At 42.9% G+C, this 20,854-nt stretch overlaps 1 protein-coding gene across 4 annotated transcripts in view; it reads left to right on the top strand.

The window, feature by feature from the left end:
* PATJ (PATJ crumbs cell polarity complex component) overlaps nt 1-20,854 on the top strand; it is a 134,395-nt gene that overhangs the window by 100,594 nt on the left and 12,947 nt on the right. For all 4 annotated transcript variants that reach the window (XM_085067452.1, XM_085067453.1, XM_085067450.1 and 1 more), the window contains 7 exons: nt 858-929; nt 1,322-1,439; nt 2,184-2,317; nt 13,721-13,804; nt 15,801-15,994; nt 17,684-17,831; nt 18,890-18,976. In XM_085067452.1, the coding sequence (XP_084923578.1) occupies nt 858-929; nt 1,322-1,439; nt 2,184-2,317; nt 13,721-13,804; nt 15,801-15,994; nt 17,684-17,831; nt 18,890-18,976 (837 nt within the window). The remainder of the gene's footprint in view (nt 1-857; nt 930-1,321; nt 1,440-2,183; nt 2,318-13,720; nt 13,805-15,800; nt 15,995-17,683; nt 17,832-18,889; nt 18,977-20,854) is intronic.

Here is a 20,854-nt window from a genome sequence, read left to right as displayed (position 1 = left end):
CAAGCTGAAAATGGTGTGTGAGAATGGATTTGTTTGCCTTTAAAGGTTTGAGCTCTGAACAATAATCTGCCTTTACCTCAAACAGAAAACACATCCTTGAAGCACTGGCAAAGAGGAGGAGCTGTGTAAAAGTGCTTTTGGATGGAGCTGAGGGGGTTGAATTTGAATTAAACTATTTGGGCTGAGTGCTTTTGGTGCTTATTTTATTCAAGTACCTCCAGCACAGCCTCAGCTATAAGATCAGAGAGATGTAAAGGTGGTGCCTGGTGCTTGCTTGCTGTGCAAGATGAGACTTTATATTTCAGTCACATATCACAACGAAAATGGGAAGTATGAAGTAATTTTTCACTGCTCATTAAAACAATCTCTCAGAAAATGACAAAGCAGTCTTCCCATTTCTCCCCTGACACCTCTGATAATACAATGAGATCACCACTTTATCTTTTTTCCTGTTATCCTTTTGGATAATGGTTGTAGTTGTAGAGTTACAGCGAGTTTGGAGAAAAATTCAAGGGGGAAAAAAAAAGTTGGCATGATTTAACATAATAAAGCTGCAGCAAACAAGGCCAGTATCTCCAAGCGTGAGTTACCTACAATTCTTTTTTCTTTTTAGTGCATAAATTGTCAGCTTAATTAGAAATTCTTTCTGACATGCACAATATCTTTGGAATATTTGAAAAATATTTGAAATAATCTTTGGAAGTTGGTACTCATCTTTTCTGCAAAACAGGCTGTTTATCAAGGGGTTTTCACTGTGTTTGCCTAGAATCACCATTGTGAGTTTTGGAGGATATTTTATTGAAGCTGATGGGACATTTTCAATCCACTTCACTTTCAATTTTTTTTTGTCTTTTTAGGATGTGAAATGTAAAGCTGACAAACCAGTGGTGGCAGATGTGCAGGAGACAAAGGAGCAGCTCCCGGAAAATGTAGGAAAATATTTGTGTGTTTTGGAAAACGTTTGTACATTTAGGAAAATGTTTGTGTATTTATTTGGAAAATGTTTGTACATTTAAGAAAATGTTTGTGTGTTTATATTAACCAGCAAGGGAGGTTCCTAGGGCTTGAGCTAGTTGAAGATTGAGTGATTTACGTGGGGAAAGGGGAGACATTAAAATCATTTTCAATTTAATAATTTCATTGACGGAAACTTAAAAAATTACTGGCTCCCCTTCAACTGTGCGGAAATTGCTTGTTTTCCTTCTATTGATTTTGAGGATTTAGTGAAACACGATAATGAGCAGCTGATGATAATGATTTCATCATACCAAGCCTTTCTGTGGCTGATAATTGATCTCTCCTCCCTCTGCTTTGCTTTTAGGTCCTCAACCAGATCAAACAGTCGAAATCTTCAACGAAAGCACCAGGGAGCTCCCAGGAGATACCCCTGGAGCCAACGCCTGCCTACCTTTCTCCAGAGACAGAAGTCACCAGCCGTAGTAGGAATCATGGATTTTTCCACAATATATTGGATTTTTACATATTCCGTAGTATTTTTGAATTTTACGTATTCCATAGCAGGAATCAGGGATTTTTCCACAATATATTGTATTTTTACATATTCCATAGTATTTTTGAATTTTCATATTCCATAGCAGGAATCAGGGATTTTTCCACAATATATTGTATTTTTAGTAGCCTAACCCAAGATGGATGTTTTCCTTTTTTTTTTCCAGATGACTTTTGCTGAAGTTTTGTTTCTTTGAACATCCAGTGATCTATTCCAAGTTATTTTATGAAGTGTTTGTATTTTTCTCTCCTTTCACAGTCTTTGAGAGCTTGAAGGAGTCTTGTTTTTCCCACTTTTACATGCAAAGATGTTCTTCTTTTTGTCTGAAGTAGAAGAAAGGACAAATTGGGACAGCCTGTTCATTCCACGGTGCTGGAATGTGGCTTTATCTGTCCTGAATGGAATATCCCTTTCCATCATGGTCTGAATTGTAGAGGTTAAAACTGACTTAGATGTCCTCACAGGCATTTCCTGTGAGCACTTATTCCCAGAACTCCAGTCACTCTGATTTAGACACTTCAGCAGTGACTCAGAATTCTCCTCTAGTTCAATTTTGTTAAAATAAAGAGCAAAAAAAAAAAATCTTAATTAGTCGTTGTCCTACAATTCCTTTGGTATTCTCATTTTCTTATTGCATTTTGTGACTTATTTCTTTCCCTTTTCATGTTCCTAGGTGTCTTCCCAGCTCCACAGCCTGTGGATCCAGCAACTTGTCCCATAGTTCCAGGGCAGGAGATGACCATCGAGATCTCCAAGGGTCGCTCAGGCCTTGGGCTCAGCATTGTTGGTGGCAAAGACACTCCTCTGGTGAGTTTGTGTTCAACTCAGATGTGCTGCAGTCAAACACAGAGAAAACACGGAAAGTAATAATGCCCTGAATGTGTAATTGATCTAAGAAATTGTTCGGGACGGGGAGGACAAACCAACAGCTATAATCACCATTTAAAAATTGATAATTTTGCCTTGTATCAGATCAGCAATTCCTGTGTAAATTGTGTTTCAGCAGTGCTTTCTGCTGAGGTCAGAGGTTGCAAATGTGTTTTCTTTTATTGAAGCATTGTGAATTAGGAGCTGCAAGCAGGTAAGTTACCAGAATGGCTGGGCTAGAAATTAATGTTGCAGAGGTTGAGCTGCCTCAGCAAGGATAGCACCTCTGGTCCTGAGAGCAGAAATGCTCAGTAGCTGTTTAAACAAACTGTGATTTATCTGCCTGCCAGAACAGAGCCCTTGCAGAACAGAGGTAAACCAAAGGTAATCTTTTATTGTTTTCTGTGTCTTTGGGCTTAATCTGCCTCTTGGATATGCCATGTTTTTTTTTTTTTTAAATCTTCAGATGAATTAAAATGTATCAGTTCAAGTGTGAGCTCAGCAAATTAGTGATGCTAAACCCTTCTCTGCCTCTGCTCTTGCTGTCTCCTCTCCACTTTCCATTTGAGAGATGCTTTGCAGCAATGTAAGAGAAGCCAGATTGAGTTTTTTAAATGTCAAATCCAGCTCTTTCAGTAAACAAGTCTGTTGCAGAGGTGTCTTTGCTGGGTTCTCCTGAATTCCCTGACACAGAAACACTTCAGGCAGTGGGGCTGCATTGGTAACTTGCAGTTACTCCCCAAAATATTATAGTGGTGCATCATTAAGTATCAAAGTGCAGGAAGTGTCAGCAGGTACTGCCAGTTGCAATGTAGTCTTCTTACAGCCAAAAAAAAAAAAAAATTTTGAAAGTAAAGAAGAAAGGAAGTCCAAAGGAAAAGGAAAGTTCTGTTTTGCAGAGTGGGCTGGACCTTTTACAGCATGAGAGCTGAAATTGGAAAAAAATCATGTTTTGGTCCCATTTATCCCAGTCTCCAGTTATGGAAAATTGGGATGAATGGCTCTGTTTCCCATGGAGATGGATCTGGGTTAGTTTTCACTCTCTCCAGCCATACAGTTTTGTCCCCAGTCTCCTTTTGTGAAGCTCCTCAGTGTTGAGTAAATTCAAATAAGTTGCTCAGTGTTAGTCATCTCCCTGCCTTTTCATTTAACTGGAATTTGGAAATAATGCATGGCAGTCTGTCAGATGCAATATGGTGTGTGTCTTTCATGAGATTTTAATATAAATAAATGAAAATTGTAAATAACTTCTTTACAGAGCAGATGAGAAAAATGCAAAGGGTTTTATTCTTTAAATTGAGTAAATGGTTTTGGTTAAGTATTGTACTTTCATTAGTTTATTCATTAAAGTGCCCTCCTAGGAGCTGATTTTAAAAGTCTATGCACTGGAGTGCAGTAACTGAAACCATGAAGGGAGGGAGGTCCAACTCCCCACTTTTCAGATCCTCAACTTACAGTTCTTACCAAAACGAGTCCCTGTTTCTTTTCATAATTCTGACTCTGCTCATTGAAAGGCAAGAAATGGTGTTTCATAGGAAACAAGCTGCTTTTGGGAAACCACAGTCTCACCTGATCATTTGCCATGTGCAGAGAACCTCTCTGGGATTCTCCATGACTTCCTTCTCCAAAACAATCCCTGCAAACCCTTCTTCTCCAAGGCAGGAGTTGCTGGGATCACATAATCCTGGACTAGTTTGGGTTGGAAAGTACCTTAAAGATCCTTCTGCCATCCTCCCATTTTTCTGTCTGCTTTCTGATCTTTTCCAAATTATTTTGATGCCTTCCCTTTTCTTCTTGCCCTGGAGTCAGAAAACCTTTTGTAAAGAGTTGAAACGAAGTTCACATAATGAGGAGTAAAAGCAAATACTGCTCAGGGCTGTAGGAAAGTTTCTGTCTTTCTGAGTTTCATGGCTTGGAGAGAAAAACAACAAAGCAAGTCCATGGAGCTGAGTGATGTATCTGCCTTGCTCTCTGTCATTTGGTTTTAACTCAGTTATCCAGATGGACATTTTTTGTGTTTTAAAAGTCAAGATAAAATAAGTTGATCAGTCCTGAAGGTCTCGTGGTGTGGCAGAAATTTTGTGTCCAAGACCCACCGTTTGCTGCAGTGCAGAGATATTAGAATGAATTGTAATTGGCTTCAGCAGGAGTGCCTGCAAAGCCCTGAAGGATTTGAACCTCAGCTCCTGGGATCTCAGAAGCAATTTATCAGCATGGGGGAAGCCAGGAATGCTGCTCTTTTAAACGTGTCAAGCCTAAAATGGACATGGCAAGCCTACAAGGGCCTCACCCATGTGGTACTAAAATGCTCTTGATCTAAAAATGCTGAGCTGAGGGTACTCAGCAGCTCACACGGGATGGGAAAGCTCTCAGAATATTTTATATCTTCCTTGAGCACAAGATGTACAAAGCCCAGCTTTTGGAATAATAAATCTGGCAGCCAGGGACAGGCTGCTTCAAAATGAAATATTGAGTGCAACTTTTAAGTCATAACCTCAGGAATCTCATCAGGAATCACCAAGTAGAGACTTGAAAAATACAGCCTGTGAGCAGGGAGGTTAATTTGTTCAGGAGGTTGGAAAGTGATGTCTTAACCCCTGTGAAATGTTTTTTGGTGAGGAGATGTCCATCCCATTAAAGCCCAAAGCCTTTCCAGTGATGTATTATGAGCCAGGACTGGGGCTCTGTGCTGGGGGAGCACCAGCTGGGAAGATGTGCTTGCAGGAAAGGCTTGGGGAAGGAGGGATTGTCCTTGGGAGTTGTCTTCATGTTGTTGATCTTCAGACTGCTCTAGCCCTGGAGCAGTTCTATTTCATTTCACTCGAAGTGTTGATTTTTTTTTGTAAGTATTTTTTTTTCCTTCACTCACTTTCATTTCACCTTCCCACGTACCCCTGAGAGAACACAACACATGGCCTCTGCTTTAAAGCAATTAAAGTGCAGAGTGGAGCTGGCTGAAGCACAGGGCTTTCAGTTTGGGATTTTTTTTTCATAATTTTTTTTTTGGTTGTAGTCCAATCAAACTTGTAAAAGTAACCTCAGAGTGGGAATTTAAAACAGGGGGGAAAAAAAAGAAGTGTTTTCAGAAACATCTCCAGAATGAGGTTTGAGGCTGTAATGCTGCTCCCCAGGATTTTCATCTGTGAGATTTCAATCTGTGAGGTTTTCATCTTAAATCCTCAGAGGGCAGGGCATCAAGGAATTGTTTTCATTTGTACTCATCCAGGTGGCACGTGGGGTTTGTCCAGAGAGGCTGTGGGTGTTGAGCAGGGCTTGGATCAACCTGACCTAGTGGAAGGTGTTGTGTGGCAGGAGATGGAGTGAGATGAGCTTTAAGGTCCCTCCCACCCCATCCTATCCCATCCCATCCCATCATACTCTGAAATCCCAACCCCATCATCACCCCACACTGGTAAATGCTGCCACATCTTGTCCAGTTACCAACTTGCAATGATTTCCTATGACCCAGGACAGTCGATTTTCAGGGATTCCACTCCTGGCAGCACATGGGAAAGGCACCACTGTAAGACACAAACATTTTCTGAGCAGGGTGGGAGCACTGCTTCACTGCCAGCTGAATAATTTAGCAATGGTCGAGTTGATTACTGCTGGTTATTGACTCTGTCCTTGCTGCCTGGGTGATTGAGACTCTCAGCCATGCCAGAGGGGATTCAGCAGTTGCAAGGCTGGTGTGGGAATGTTCCTCCAGGCAGGTTGGAGAAGCTGGGAGGGAGGAGAGCTCAGAGGCTCAGAGGCTTCAGCTAATTGCTGAAGAGGCACCTCTGATATAAAAGGAGATTGCAGGGGTGTAACTTAGGGCTCTCTGGAGGTGGAGGCGGTGGGGAATGGTCATTAGCTCAACCTTCCACAGAAAGGAAGAAAAACATACTTTATCCTGTGTCTTTTTTGTAGTAAACAACAGCAGACCTCTTATGGAGGATTTTTTATACTGAGTTGTCTACTCTGAATGTGGTAAATTTTCTTTTTGTACTTCGACTTTCAGCTGACTTTAATAAAAAGCATTTTTAAGGCAATTAACAAACTGTAAGATACTCGATCTGTAAAATAAAATGATCCATAAAGGCAGGGAGCTGGAACACAAAAAATAGCAGAACATGCCTGTGCTCAGCTAACAGGAGTTGGTGTGAGAGCTGAACACTGGAGCTGGGGAGGAAAAAACTTCCCTGATCACCTGGAGAGCCCAGAAGGTTTTCTGGGGAGCTTCCTGGGGGTGGGATGCAGTTTGACAGAAGAATATTTAGATTCATTCTGTCAGTCCAGGTGAGTCATCCCTTGAACAAACCCCATCTGTTAAGGAAGAGCGAGGGAATAATCAGGAAAACTGTGACTTGAAACTGCAGCTGTTCAAGGCCCACTGTTTGCCCCTGGAGCTGCTAGGGATAATTACCCTGTGAGGGCTCCAGGCTGCCAAAATCAGGCTGTTGCTGCTGCAAAGCCAAGCCTGAGAGCTGTGCTTTGTGCCCTGCTGCAGTCAGTCAGCAGTGGGGACCAACCTAAGCAAGAAGGCTTTGTGACTCCTGTGTTACTGAACAGCTTCTCCCTTGGCTGAGCTCTCATCCCACCCTCCCCACCTCAGTTATGTTTAAATCCAGGGAAAAATGTCTTTATCAGGTACAGACAGCTGAAGTCTGAGTGATTCCACAGACAGACATCCAGCCCAGCAGCGAAGACTGAGAGTGTTCTAGTGAAATGTGCTTAAATTGGAGCTACAAATGAAAAGGGAGATATTGGCCTCGGGAGGATTCCAGCAATATGTGGGCTCTAGATGCTGCTGCTGCTGCTGTTAAATCTGCCACACAAGGAATGGAACAATGGAATGAAAAATGGGAACAGGAGTCCTGAGTTTGTAATCGCGGCTCGGGTATCGCGGAGGGAAAGTCTGCGGTTGGGAGAGGGAAAAAAATGCAATCCCTCCTAAACCCTCACCCACATTCATAAACCAGAAGGCAATTTAATGACAGGGTGGTAAATGCAGTTAGCTTGAAATTGTGAGGAATGGCTTTGGCTCCTGCTTGGGTGATACTGAAATGGAGTTGGTGGATTCATCATCATTGCAGGAGGACGTTGGCTTGCAGGAGCATGACAAACCCAAACTGCTTCGTACATGAGTTGTCACAAAAGGGAATTAGGGCAGTAAGTTTTGCAAATCATGTCTTTGATGGCTCTTTGGCAAGGGTTGAGCTGCTGGTAGGGCTTGCTTGCGTAGCAGGGCCTTGCTTGAAGGAGCTGGTGTCTTCCAGGAATGTAAATCAACCCCAAAATTGAAGCTGACAATATACAGAAGCAGCAGGACCTGTCAGGATGGACTTGAGGAGGATCCTGGCTGCTGCTGCTGCTTGAAACCCTTGGCTTTTGGCTTCCTGTGTCACACACATCCTCATGCATTCTTTATAACCTGTGCTATGCTCTGTACACTGCAAACTTGCTTTCTTTCTTTCTTTCTTTTTTTAACTTAATAAAATAATGAGAGTGAGGGAGTTAAGGTTTTAATATGTCATTCTGTGTTTTATTATTCCCTCTAAAATGAGCATGTATACTTTTTGAAAAACTTTGGTTTGCTTTGGCATGTGATTCACAGGAACATTGCTCTTTCTATCATTCTGACTTAAGTCATATATTTTTACACTAAACATCTTATTACCTTAGTTTTATTATTTCAGAATCAAAGGAGAGCTTGCAAATGTCTATGACTGCAGAGCGAAGGAATGTTAATGAATAGTGCCATTGAATTTTCAGGTTTTAGCTTTTCTGATCTTAGAGAATATAACTGTAAGCAAAAATATTATGCAAGCTGAATAAAATTTAAATAAATAAGGACCAGATGTAACTATAGGGGCCTATAAAATGTAACACAAATACTATCCACTTCCTTAAAATAAATCTGTATTTTAGTATGAAAAATTATATTCATATTGATATTGCGGATTAATCTTTTTTATGCAAGTTGGCAAGTGAACACCACCTCTTGCAAGGGCTTGTTCTTAAATGGGAAACAGAGCTTTTGTTTTGACCTTGAGCAGGGCAGTTTCTGGGTCTCGTGCAATGTGAAGCATTTTTACATTAACACAGTAATACATTTTTACATTCTGCAGCCTGTTTTACTGCAGTAGTGTTTGGCTGAGGATTTGGGGTGCCTGTTAATGGTTTGTGAACTCCAGCAATGGCAAAACCCCAGAGTGCCAGGAGGAGGCATTTGCAGCAGGATGCATGAGATAAACCCATTTAAGGTTTGCTTGGGCTTGACCTCCACCCTCCCTTGCTTGCTGCAAAGTTATCTTTGAGATTCCATTTGGATCTGCAAATGGGAGATCATAGATCATAACAGAACTGCTGTCATTTCCTCTGCCTACAAGTAACCAGCAGCTGGGTTTGTTTTAACTACTGAGAGATTCCTGCGTGGGGCTAATTCTCCAGTGAAACTCACTGTGCAACCAGTTGATTTCTGCTTTTATCTGTGAACCAGACTGTAAAAGGGAAATTTTTACAATTTTACTGCTCCAGACGAAGTATTGCAGAAGGTGAAAATGAAGTAACTAACGGTGTTGCCCTGGGAAAGAGATAAATCCCTGATCTTGCAGTCAGCAAAACCCCTTGCAGTGTTATTATCCTTAATAATGCTAATTCAGTGTACCATTTGTAGCTATGTAGGAAATTAGCTGGAAATGTGTGATGTTAGCTTAGGAAAACACAACTTGCCAACTCAATCAGAAAACATCTTTTCCAGAGAGTGGTTTTATTTGGAGTTTACTCTTTGTCTTCCTCAGGAAAAGTGCTGTAATCCATGCAGAAAGCTTCGTTCCCTACACAGAATATGTGGTTCTGGTTGGTGGTAGGATTGGTTCTCAGTCATTCTGAGATTGATTATTGATTATTATCCACTGATTATTGCAGCCCTCAGTGGGAAATGGTTCATCTTCTTTCTGTGAGCTTCTGATCCTATCCAACCCATGGCTGGAGCTCATGGGCTGAAACAGCTCAGCAAAGACAAACTCAAAGCAGAGTTTAGCTCAGAGCAATAGGAGTTGTGGTAGTGCAGGATGGTTCAGTACTGTGCAGGAAGCCTCTCCACCACAATCTGGACCTTTTTACTTATTAAATCCAACCAACACCAGGAATATGGTGATTTCTCTGCTTCACTACTTTTGAAATCACCCCTTTTGCATCCTGATCCACCTTTATCACTGGATACAACTTCATCAAAATACCCTTGGTACTTCATACTTGTGCCTCCTCCATGTCTTGTGTCCTTTTCCTCCCTCACTCTCTATTACCAGCATTCCCAATAACAGCCTGGGGGTTGTTTTCCAGTGGCTTTTCAGTGGAAAGCTGCTGCTTCTCCTGCTGAAGAACAGCTGCAGAGCAGAAAAGAAACGCTGGAGAGACTGGCTCAGAAGCTGTAAATTTGCAGGAAACACGTGAAGCAGTCAAAGCCAGCAGCTTGAGAGACTTTCTCCCCGTGGTTTATGCTCCTGCAGGCTTTTAAGGATTACTTGGTCAGTGGTTCTCCTGAATAGGATGCTGACTTTGCCACCTCTCTCCCAAAGGCTCAGTCAGGGCAGGGCTATGTGGTCCTAGCCTGGGGTCTCTGCCATACCAGTTCCTGACATTTCAGATACAAAGATTAAGCTGTCAGTCTGACAGAATTTAATTCTCAGCATTAACATGTCTGTTTGTGCCCTTTGCTGAGGGGTGAGTGTGATGTTCTTCCCCTCCCGGGTCTGTGGATTGTTACAAATCAAGCAGAAAAACATCCACAGCCTGGGGAGGGAGTTGAGATCTCACTCCTCAGGAGTTCAGGGCTCTTGCCCTGCTCAGGTGAAGGGCAGGGCAGTGCAGATCATGCTGGGCACGTTGCACAAGCTGTATTTTCCAGAGGTGGATGCTCATTTCTGCCAGGCACCCTGCCCTCCCTGTTGAGTTTTGTTCGCTCTCCACTGAGTTTGTTCTTTGAGGTGTTGACCAAGAAGCTCCACGAGCTCTCCAGCTTCTCTGCCTTTTCCTCCACAGCCAAACCCTCATTTTCTCACTGCTTTTCCTTCCCTTTGCTCGACAGCTGTGCAGTGACAGTGATGTTCTCAGTCAGAGCAATGCTCTGCTGCTGAGGGGTGGAGCTGTCCCACAGCTCAGATCTGAACCCCACTGAATACCTTCTCTTTGCGGCCAGGTTTGCTTCATTTCTGCTTCTTAACAGGTTTAGGGTACATCAGATCCCAACCAGACATGCTTTTGCTGTGTTTGGGAACTATTCTGGCCTGCAGGTGATTTTTGTGGCTGTGCAATGCTCTGTCAATGCATTCAGCTTCATTTCCTTGGACTGCAGACCCTTCAATACAAACATTTTTCAGCCCAGGATGGCAATCTCAGCAGTAGCAGAGAAATTCCCTTCAAGTCTGCCTTTCTTTCAGTGTTTTCATGGTCTCAGTTTACACCTGCCAGATTTTGGACTGTGGACTTTGTTTGGCGTGGAGGAACTCTGTTTACATGGGTCAACTTGTATTCCTCATCCTTCCATCCCCTGCAAGAACTGCCCAGCTCTGCATTAATTCCCCATTTGTGCAATGGGCCCAGACTGTTCTTTGTCAAAATATACAAAGATTAAAGGCCCCGTTTGTTGAATGGATTTGTAAACTTTATGAAGTATGTGCTTTCAGCAGCTGGGTATCTTTTTTTAAACAAGTGTGTTCTTGATAGGAGTGTTTTTATTTCTCCTTCTGCACGAACAGCTTTTGTGACTCTGCCAAGCTTGACCATGGAGAGTCATAATCTGTATGGAACTGGTGGTGAAAGGAGGTGGGGAGGGATGGGAAAATCTGTCCAGAGCCACCATGAATTCACAACCTCTAGCTGAACATTGACACCTCTTTTTCTACATCCCTCTTGATTGATTGATTTGGAACTATTTAGGCTTTGGTATCAAGCACACATTGAACTTGAAGTGGACAGAAGCTGCAGATGTCCAGAAACCAAAACCTATCTGTTAAATAAATGTATTGTTTTAGTCATAATAGATCCCATTTTTCCTGAGGCACTGAGAGGGGAGTTCTAGCCTCAATCCATGCCTGTTGATAGAGTCATTACAGCTTAAGGCTTGGTTAGATGACTGGAAAATGACAGCTCCTCACTGGATAAATTTCTTTAAAATGTTAGTGTGATTGAAAATGTTCACTAACATCTGTAGTTTGGTTTTAGTGATTTGTCATGGATGATCAAAACTAACAGAGTCTTACCCAGATCCCACCAGATCCAGTGGAAAAAATTACTCCTGGGGAAAAAAATTACTCAGTAAGGAAAAAAATTACTTTGAGCTGATCCCAGAAGTATCAGGGGAAAGAGATCTGTTTGCCATGGTTCATAAGCTAAGGAAAACTAAAACTGATATTTATGTTAATGGACTAGAAATCTCTACAGTGCATCACAGACATGTTGCTCCATTCTGTTTTTAATCGATTTGATAAGCCTGGTTCAGCTACACTATTTAAAAAAAAAAAAGTTTAAGAAAAACAGTGTTTTGGCAGGTCAGGGAGATGTTTCCTTCTGCAGGGTAAGCACAGAATGAGCAGGAATGTACCTTTTCATGCCATATGTATTTTTAGTCCTAGCCCTGCCTTCCCACACATGCAGGACCTGCAGTGTAACACTGAAGTGTTGCCTTTTCAAATAGATGATGCAGATTATCCAAACTGATAGCATTCGGTGGTTCCTGAGGCTGAGCCCTTGGAATGTGCAGTTTTACATTTAATAAGGCAGTGCTGGGAGAAGCTGGGAGCTCCAGGTTGGTGGATGTTTTTAAAGCAACCGCAGATGGAAAACGAACTGAAAGAAATGTGATTGAAAGGTCTTTGCTCAGAGGTTAGGAAATCTGAGATAAAAACCAGCCTGAAAATGTTTAATTTGACCATCCTGTGTTTTGCCCAGTGTGCAGTTCTATGGTCACACAGCCAATTTTCTGCCAAACCTCATGGTCATCCCCTGCCCTGGTGTGTCCTTGGTGAGTGATGCTGCCCTGACAAGCTGCTCAATATTTTGTGTTCTCCCATTGGCCACTTCTCTGGAGTAACACCATCATTTGTAAAACAAAGGTGAAAAATACCCCAAACCAACCAACCAAAACCCCACAACAGGGAGAAAATCTAAAACATGTCACAGAGGCTGCTGAGATGGACATGCATGTGTTGCTCCATTCTGTTAGTATTGGTTGCTTCAGTTATTGCCAAAAAAACGTGCAGTTGCCAGTGGTGTGTATACATATATATATCTTTTATTTTATTTTTTAATCAAAGCACTCTTTTGATTCTCTTAATTACTCGGTGCACTGCTCATAGCATTTCCCCTTCATTTATGCAGATTGAAATCTCTTTTCCCCCATCTGGGGCTCTCATATCAACTGTAATCCATTTGTGATTACAATCCTCCAGGCTTTTTTCAGGGACTGATGTCCATGGATCAGAGGGAACCTGTGGCAGAGGGATCAGTGGTGCTGTGCTCCAGCAAGTCCACATCATTAAATAAGTTGGAGAGGGAATGAAAGGTGGCTCAGCTCTGAGGCTGAAGGTTTGGTGGTGATGCTGAGGAGAGGAGCAGGTTTTGCACACTGGACAATCTCATCCTGAAGGCTGTAGCAGGATGTTCACCTATATTTTCCTTTAAGGAAAAAGAAAAAAGAGAAACAAACCAGAACAATGCAAAGGGAAAGCACCAGCAAGAGAACAGTATGTTCTTTGTAATGCTTTTTCTTTGGGGACATCTATTGCTGGCAATAAGATTAAATCACTGAAACCTTCCCTGAAGCTACATCTGCCACTGCCTACATTTTCCAACCTCAGTAATAAACTAACATTTGCCATTGTTCCTTTCTTCTGGATTTCATTTCTTACAGATTTAACCAGCACTATTTACCACAAGGCATTCAGCTCTTGCTTAGAGCAGAGGTCTTTGCCAAGTCCCTAAAAATATTCATAGCTCCAAAGAATCTGGTTTTAAATAATATCATTAAAAGTAGACGATATTAATACAACAGTTCACACTGAGTTCACGTGCTGCTGATGCCAATGTATAAAAATGATGGAAGAAGCTCTACACAAGACTACCCTGAAGTGGGGAAAAAAAACTCTTTGTACCTTTTTACTGGCTTTTGATTACAGGAGTCATTTTCTTATCCTGAAATACTGAAAATTTTAAAAAATCTGTGTTGCAATCTTGCTTGTCCTGGCTTGGACTGCTGCACTTTTTTACTGTGGAGCTGGTGGGAAGTGTGGGGTGGGTCGTGGTGGCCAGTTTGGGATATTTGGGAACAGGATTCATGCCACCCCCTTCTTCCCACAGGATGCCATAGTGATCCATGAAGTTTATGAAGAAGGAGCAGCAGCCCGAGATGGCAGACTTTGGGCTGGTGATCAGATTCTGGAGGTAAATGACTTTCTCTGTGTCTGTGCTTGGTTGGGGATTCTTGTTTTCAGTTCAGCAGAGGTCCCTTGTAGGTTGAATGAGATCCACACTCAAGGCGTCCCTTCTGTCACTAAGAACGTCCTGAAAAATTCATATTTCCTTATATATTCATACAAACTGAAGGTACAAATTGAGAATACATTAAATTTAATTGAGCAAGGCAGTTCTTGAATTACATAGTTCAGCTGTCATGTCCAATAGCTTAGTATTATTCATCTCTTTAATCTTTCATTCGGAGGCCTGCACTCCCTGTCTCTGCTCTGCCTGAAATCCAAATATTGAGCTGGGATAACGTGGGGAGAGGGTGGCTGGAGCATCCCTGTGAGCATCCCTGTGGGCAGCTCTGCCAGCATCCCTGTGAGCATCCCTGTGAGCATCCTTCCCAGCATCCCTGACAGTATCCCTGTGAGCATCTCTCTCAGCATCCCTCCCAGCATCCCTGCAGAAGCTACCAGCTCCCCCAGGCCACACTTCCTCCAGCTGGCTGCTGTGAATAAATGTGGTGTTTTTCCCTCAGAAAAGCACGGAAAAAAGTGGAGGGAAAGGGTTAAGAGAGAAGTGTTGGTCTGCAAATGAAACTTGCGTCAGGCAGGGGTTCAGTGCAGCTGCTTTGCAGCTCTGCTGTCAGCTCAGGACAAATTCCCAGCATGGCCATTAAGGCCTCGGTGTGTAGGGTTAGGAAAATAGCAAGGGGTACTTGGGGAGTTGTCTTTACAGCTCTTGCACTGCAAATATTTTTGTTAGCGTCGAGGCTGAGTGTTGTTTTGGTTTTATAAATAACAGTGGATTAACAGAGCAGGATAATTAGGGGGTAAAAATGGGGCAGGTTAATTAATTCTTCTCTGGCCAAACAGGAAAGTGCTAATGTCTGCAGGGCATGGTATTGTTATTATTTCAGCTTTTAAAGGCTGTATTAATCAAAAAGATGGCTCTGAATTAGTTTCAGGTCAGTGTGATAAAGCACACAGAGATGCCTGTGTCAAGGAAAGAATATCAATGCACTTATAAATAAATGTGTGCAGAATTGGTACAAAGGAATACAGAGAATAAGGATTGGTCTGAATTATCCTGATGTAAAATTAGGTATGATTGCAGCTTTGCCTATCTAGAAATTCTAAGTGTTGTCATTGCCTTAAAACTTGTGGAAGTGGATTAACATTTGTGGTTATTCTGTTACAGTTCATGCTACTTCCTAGAGAGACTTCAAAAATGTCTAAGTATTTATAAGTTTTGGTATTAAGAAATAGAAGATGATTTTGTTGACAGAATATTGGCAAACACCTTAAAGGACACGTGAGGATCAGCCCTGGCAAAATTAGGAGTTTTAAGTTTCAAGTTGCAATAGGTTTTTTTAATGGAACATTGAAGCAGAACTTCTTGTTCTGCCTGACATGACTAAAATGCTGAAACCTTCTCAGGTTATGGTAAGAGAAGCATAGCTGGGTGCTCCAGGAGTGGTCTGGTGTGCCATCTATTGGAAAAAAAGGAAAATCACCATTTAATACATCCTGCCTTGGATTCTCTGTGGCCAGTTATTTCCTGGTGTTTCTGATTCTTGCTGGTTTCAGCTTGATGATGCTACAGAGCTGGGGGAGAAGGAATCTGAGCAGTGAGAGATACAGGGAGCTCAGAGGAGCAGGGCCCACTTTGTGTAGCTGGAGAAAAAAAAGCACTGCTTGATGTTCCAATGGCTTGAGGTTAAAAAGAAGGGAAGAACACCCAAAACTCCCAAGCCCCAAATGTTCTGATTGCTGGGATCGACTCCAGGCAGTGGCACAAAGCTCCCAGCCCACACTCCATAGGAAACCCAGGATCTCAGCCCTCTGCAAATGGGAGCACTCAATTAAAACCACCAAGGGGTGTCAAAGTGACAAATCTGTGCTGTCAGCCACGGGCAGAGTGTGATGGAAAGATCATTTCTCCATGCCATTTGGAAAGCAAACACTGATCCTTGCAGGTGAACGGGATCGATCTGCGCAGCGCCAGCCACGAGGAAGCCATCACTGCCCTCAGACAGACACCCCAGAAGGTGCAGCTGGTGGTTTACAGGAATGAAGCACATTACAAAGATGAGGAGAACCTGGAGATTTTCTCTGTGGATATCCAAAAGAAAACAGGTCGAGGACTGGGGCTCAGCATAGCTGGGAAACGGTAAGAGAGGCTGTGATCCAACAGCACTTCCACAAAAGTGGAAGTATTTGGGGTTTTGATGTATGGACAAACAACTGTAGCCATTAAATGGAAGATGAAATAAAGGGAAAACTCCATAAAGAGCAGAATTTGTCCCACCTGCAGAACTGGGGGCTCACCCTTGTGTGGCATCAGTGTGGCCTTGGCTAAGGGCTTGGAGACCCTAACCATGGCTTTTGTGGTTTCAGAACTGAGGGATAAACATTCCTCTTTCCAAATCCCAGGATGTGCCTTTGCAGGTGGATTTGTGAGTTAGGTTGAGCTCGTGCTTGGTTCAAAGGGACCAAGGGCAGCAAGAAGTGAGAGGCTGAGTTAGATGCAAGCCCTGAGCAGGTCAGAGTGACTGTGCCACCCTGCATGGAGCAGGTCTGGGGGAGAATTTCAGTTCTTCAGAGCAGAACCTGAGATACACAATCACTGAGGTTGGAAAGCCTTCCAAGGTCACTGAGTCCAATCTTGGACTGATGTCACCCAGCCCAGAGTGCCACATCCAGACCTTCCCTGGACAACTCCAGGGATGGGGATTCCAAACCTCCTTGGGCAGCCCCTGCTAATGTCTAATCACCACTTCCATGGAGAAATTCCTGCTGATATCCAACCCAAACCTCCCCTGGCACAACCTGAGGCCATTTCCTCCTGTCCTGGTTCAACCTCCCTGTCAGGGAGTTGTAGAGAGCAATACATTGAGAGCTAACAGCAGCCTAATAAAATGTGACTTTTCCCTGATACATCTCTAAACCATTGGTATTAGATCACTCAAACCAGAGCACTGATAGCTTTAATCTTCCTTTGCTAAAAGAGATTTATGGCGTGACACTTGCTCCGCGTCGGAGATGCTCTCCTGTATTGCCAAAAATAATTTACTTTTGCAATTACAAAGCACCATGTCATTATCCTGACTGCCTGTGGTCAGTAGAGTTTCCACAGCAGTTTTTTTGGGTAGCAATGTTGAACCCAGGTGTTGTGAGCAGATTGTGGGGTGGGTAATTAATTTAGATTATGTAAATTACCCTGCAGATGGTAATCACAGTCTCCAGCCCTCCAGCCTTTGCTTCTGTGCTGAACTTCCTCTGCTGTCCCTGAATCCTTCAGTGGGAATTCCCTCCTTGGAGGGAGCCCAGTTTCTGAACTCTGTTAAATGATACTTGGGGGTATAATTCAGGGTGGGAAGTGTTGTGTCCTTCAGGGGAAGGATAAAAAAAGCCAAATCTTGGCCTTGCAGCTGGCAGCAGCTCACATCATGGAATCACAGAATAATTTCTGTTGGAAAATTCTTCCAAGATCGTTGAGTCCAACCTTTACCCCAACACTGCCAGGTCCACCATGTCCCACCAGGAGATAGTTTAACTCCATCTTAGACCAAACCCTGGATTTTTATTCATAGAAATGGTGGTTTCCATAAATCTTTATGTTTCATACAGTCAAGAGCTAGCAGCTCAAGGGGAAAGACAGCATTAAATATTAGCAAAACATGCTGTGGTTTTAAAACTCATCAATTTTTTTTTTTTTACACAGCTGAATGGGGTGTAAAACTGATTCTTCCTCTGCTCACAGGTTTCTTTTTAATGTCTCTTAAATGCAAGTAATCTAAATTGGTCTCCCAAAGAATATTGGATTGTGTAATTAGCCATATGCTTCTTGCATTGTTAGAAATGGAAGTGGAGTGTTTATCTCTGACATTGTTAAAGGAGGAGCTGCAGACCTAGATGGAAGATTAATTCAAGGAGATCAGATTTTGTCTGTAAATGGGGAGGATATGAGAAATGCCTCACAAGAGACTGTTGCCACTATACTTAAGGTGAGTACAGAATACATTTTGAGATATTGAATTGCAGTTACTGACACTGTGCAAGGTAATTATCCTGAAGTGCTATTTACCACACACAGGACAGCTCCAGCTGATTACTGAAACAAGAATTTCATTTGAAATAACTGGGAGGTTCATTTAAAGTCACTTCTCCGTGTATTTCTAGGAATTGGATGACATGAAGCAGGAGCACCAAGACACATTTGGTATTTAGGCATTTATTTGAAAATGCAACTGTGTATCTCATGTGTTAGTTAGAAAAATACTTGGAAACGGGAGAGGCAACAAAGCAGAACTGAAATAAATCTTTGGCTTTGCTGCACTGACCTGCAGCTATGAAATGACAGCTTAAATCTGTTCCTGCACAGCTTCCCATCTCCCAGGAGGGATTTCACACTGAATTTCTGGGAGAAGTTGCCTTTTTCTGTGGCTGATTGGGTCGGGGGAGAGGGCAGGGCTGGGATTGCCATGAGTGGATGCTGAAGATCCATTTCTGCTCCAAACTTCATCTGGTTTGAGGGTTTTCCCCCTGCCATCCCCACCAGTGTTTCTGCACATGATTTCTTCCATTCTTGCAGGGAAAGGCTAATTATTTCCTTGCTTTTTCCATTCGGGGTTGGTGCTTTGCCAAGAGTTCACCTATTTAAGGGTTGGAAATTGGTGGTACGAGTGTATATTGTTAAGTTGGATCCATATGGGTTAAATTCACCCTATTCTGCAGCATTTTTTCCTCTGAAGGGCTTTTCAAATGTCTGCTAAAGAGTTTGGAGCTTTTTGTTTATTTTTCCTGAGTAAATTGGCCATCAGTTTGCAAGGGGGAGATTCATACTAAATTCAGCAACCAGGAGAAACCTTCAGGATAAGCCTAAATCCACTTTTTGTGTTGTCTAAATACAAATGTTCATGTTTTGAGCATTCCTTGTGGTTTTCTTCACGGACTTGTGGTGCTGAATATAAACATAATTCTCTCCAGGAGAGCATGAAATACTATATGTCTACTTAAATTGTACATTCTGGGTTTGTTTTGTTTTGGTTTTTTTTTTTCCAAGTGTGCCCAAGGCCTGGTGCATCTCGAGCTTGGGAGACTGAGAGCTGGATCATGGCTGTCATCACGGAAAACGTCCCAAAACAGTCAGGTTAGTGACAAATTCCTGTGTTTAAAGTGGAGCTCTGAAGGGCAGAGCACAGGGATGGTGCACAGATGTGCACACGAAGCTCATCCTTCCACTGCTGAGGGTGGGGAGCAAAATGTTTCATCCCCATAATTTTCTGTGCTGAGCTGCAGCTGAAATGTTGATGAAGTACAAGAGCTGGTTAATTTATTTGTTGTTGAAGGAGTGTCTTCCCCAGACACACCAAAAATCTGTAACATCTTTCTCAAGTGACGATGCCCAGAAATTTTTGGGTTTAAGACCTGCAAAAACTGCTCGAATGTATTTTCTGCAGCTGTTTTGTGTATCAAAATGAGCTAATGAAACCAAACTGTATCTCTGCCTGTCTTACAGCAGAACCACAGGAGAGCTGCTTTCCTCTCCAAGAAAACACAGAGCAATTTCCTGCTTCACTTGCTCTTTACCTGAAGCGAGGACAGCAATTCCTTTTTCAGTCAGAGCAGGACCTTTCCCCTCTCCCTGTGCCCCCAGCCTGGTCAGACACAAATTCTTGGTGTTCAACCTGGAAGATTGCAGTGAGAGAAACGAGGCACAGTGACTTAGAAAACTTCTTCTTAAGGGGTTTTCCTCCTGAAAATCAACTGCTTTGCCATCATGTTTGAGTTTCCAGTGTTTCTCTGGGTGGATCACAGCAGGGTGGTGCTGTGGAGGGTTTGGACCCTCTTGAAGCTGCACACAAAGGGATCCAGCACTGCTAAAAGAAGGGCTTGAGTTTTGGAAAGGGAGAGGAGGAGCTGTAGGAAGCTTAGGGGAGATGTGAGTTAAAACAGGAATGTTTTTAAGGTCTGTAAGAGGCCTGTCCATGAACCACCCAAAAAGGTGCCAAAATTATCCTTGCATGGCATGATTCCTTCACTTTCTGAAGGCCAGCAGTGATCCAGGCTGGCTGGAAGTGGTGAGGTACCAGGAAGGGCTAAAGCCATGTGGGAACAGCTGGGCTGAGCCCAGCTTTAAAAATAATGGCTAAAGAGCATTGGAGAAACATGCAGCAGGCAAGGAGAGATGAAGGAGCAGAGGGAAATTGCACTGATTGCATTAAGGCAGCAGTCAAGTTTTACATTTTGTTTTGGCCATTGGATCAATGTGAAGCTAAGCAAGAGCAAGGTAATCAGAAAGTGACAGCTAAAAGTTATCCAGCTGGCTTTGCCATGTAAAGCTCAAGCTGAAAGGGAAGCAAAATGTCAAAATATCTAACGTGGGTCTAGGTAAAAATTCAGATCAAATGACATCATCCCCCTTTTTATTAGCCTAAGAGGCTTTTGCAGGAACCTGGTAATTCCTGCATTTCTTTTAATACAAGAAATCCTAATCTCCTCGATGCAGAGCTGTTTGAGAGCCTTCATCTCACTGCTCCAAACTGACTTGGTGATTTTGAAAACTGAACAAATGTTTCTCGCCAAAACCCGTCCAAGAGTTACAAGAATCTTGGCAGATGATGCAGCAAATCAGCCTGAAGGATTTGCACAACTGCAAGCTCTGCTTTGGGAGGTGCTGGCCAAGAACTTTTGTCCTCACTTGGCTTTTTCCTTGGTCCACTGCATCCCCTGAGCAGTGGGAATAGAATCCCTGTGGTGCAGGACAGGGGATTTCTTTCACATGCATGGCAAATGTTGTTAACTGGGCCATGAATTGGCACCCAGGGGTGGAAACTGTGCTGTGCCTGGTGTTTGTCACCAACAGCTGCATGCTGGTCAGTGGGATAAACCTGCCAGAGCTTTTGAGTCACCAGCTGATGGTTTTGTGGGGAGAAATCTCTGCTGTACATGGCATGGACTGGATCTTAGTTTTGGATGAGGCAGCTCAATTGGGAAGGTCTGGCCCTTGGTGGAACCTGTTGTTCAG

This window comes from Lichenostomus cassidix, chromosome 8 (genome assembly GCF_008360975.1).
Source record: "Lichenostomus cassidix isolate B80296 chromosome 8, HeHo_3.0, whole genome shotgun sequence".
In the NCBI taxonomy this organism is placed as follows: domain Eukaryota; kingdom Metazoa; phylum Chordata; class Aves; order Passeriformes; family Meliphagidae; genus Lichenostomus; species Lichenostomus cassidix.
Note: the sequence above shows the minus strand (reverse complement) of the source record. Positions and strands in the feature narration are given on the sequence as shown.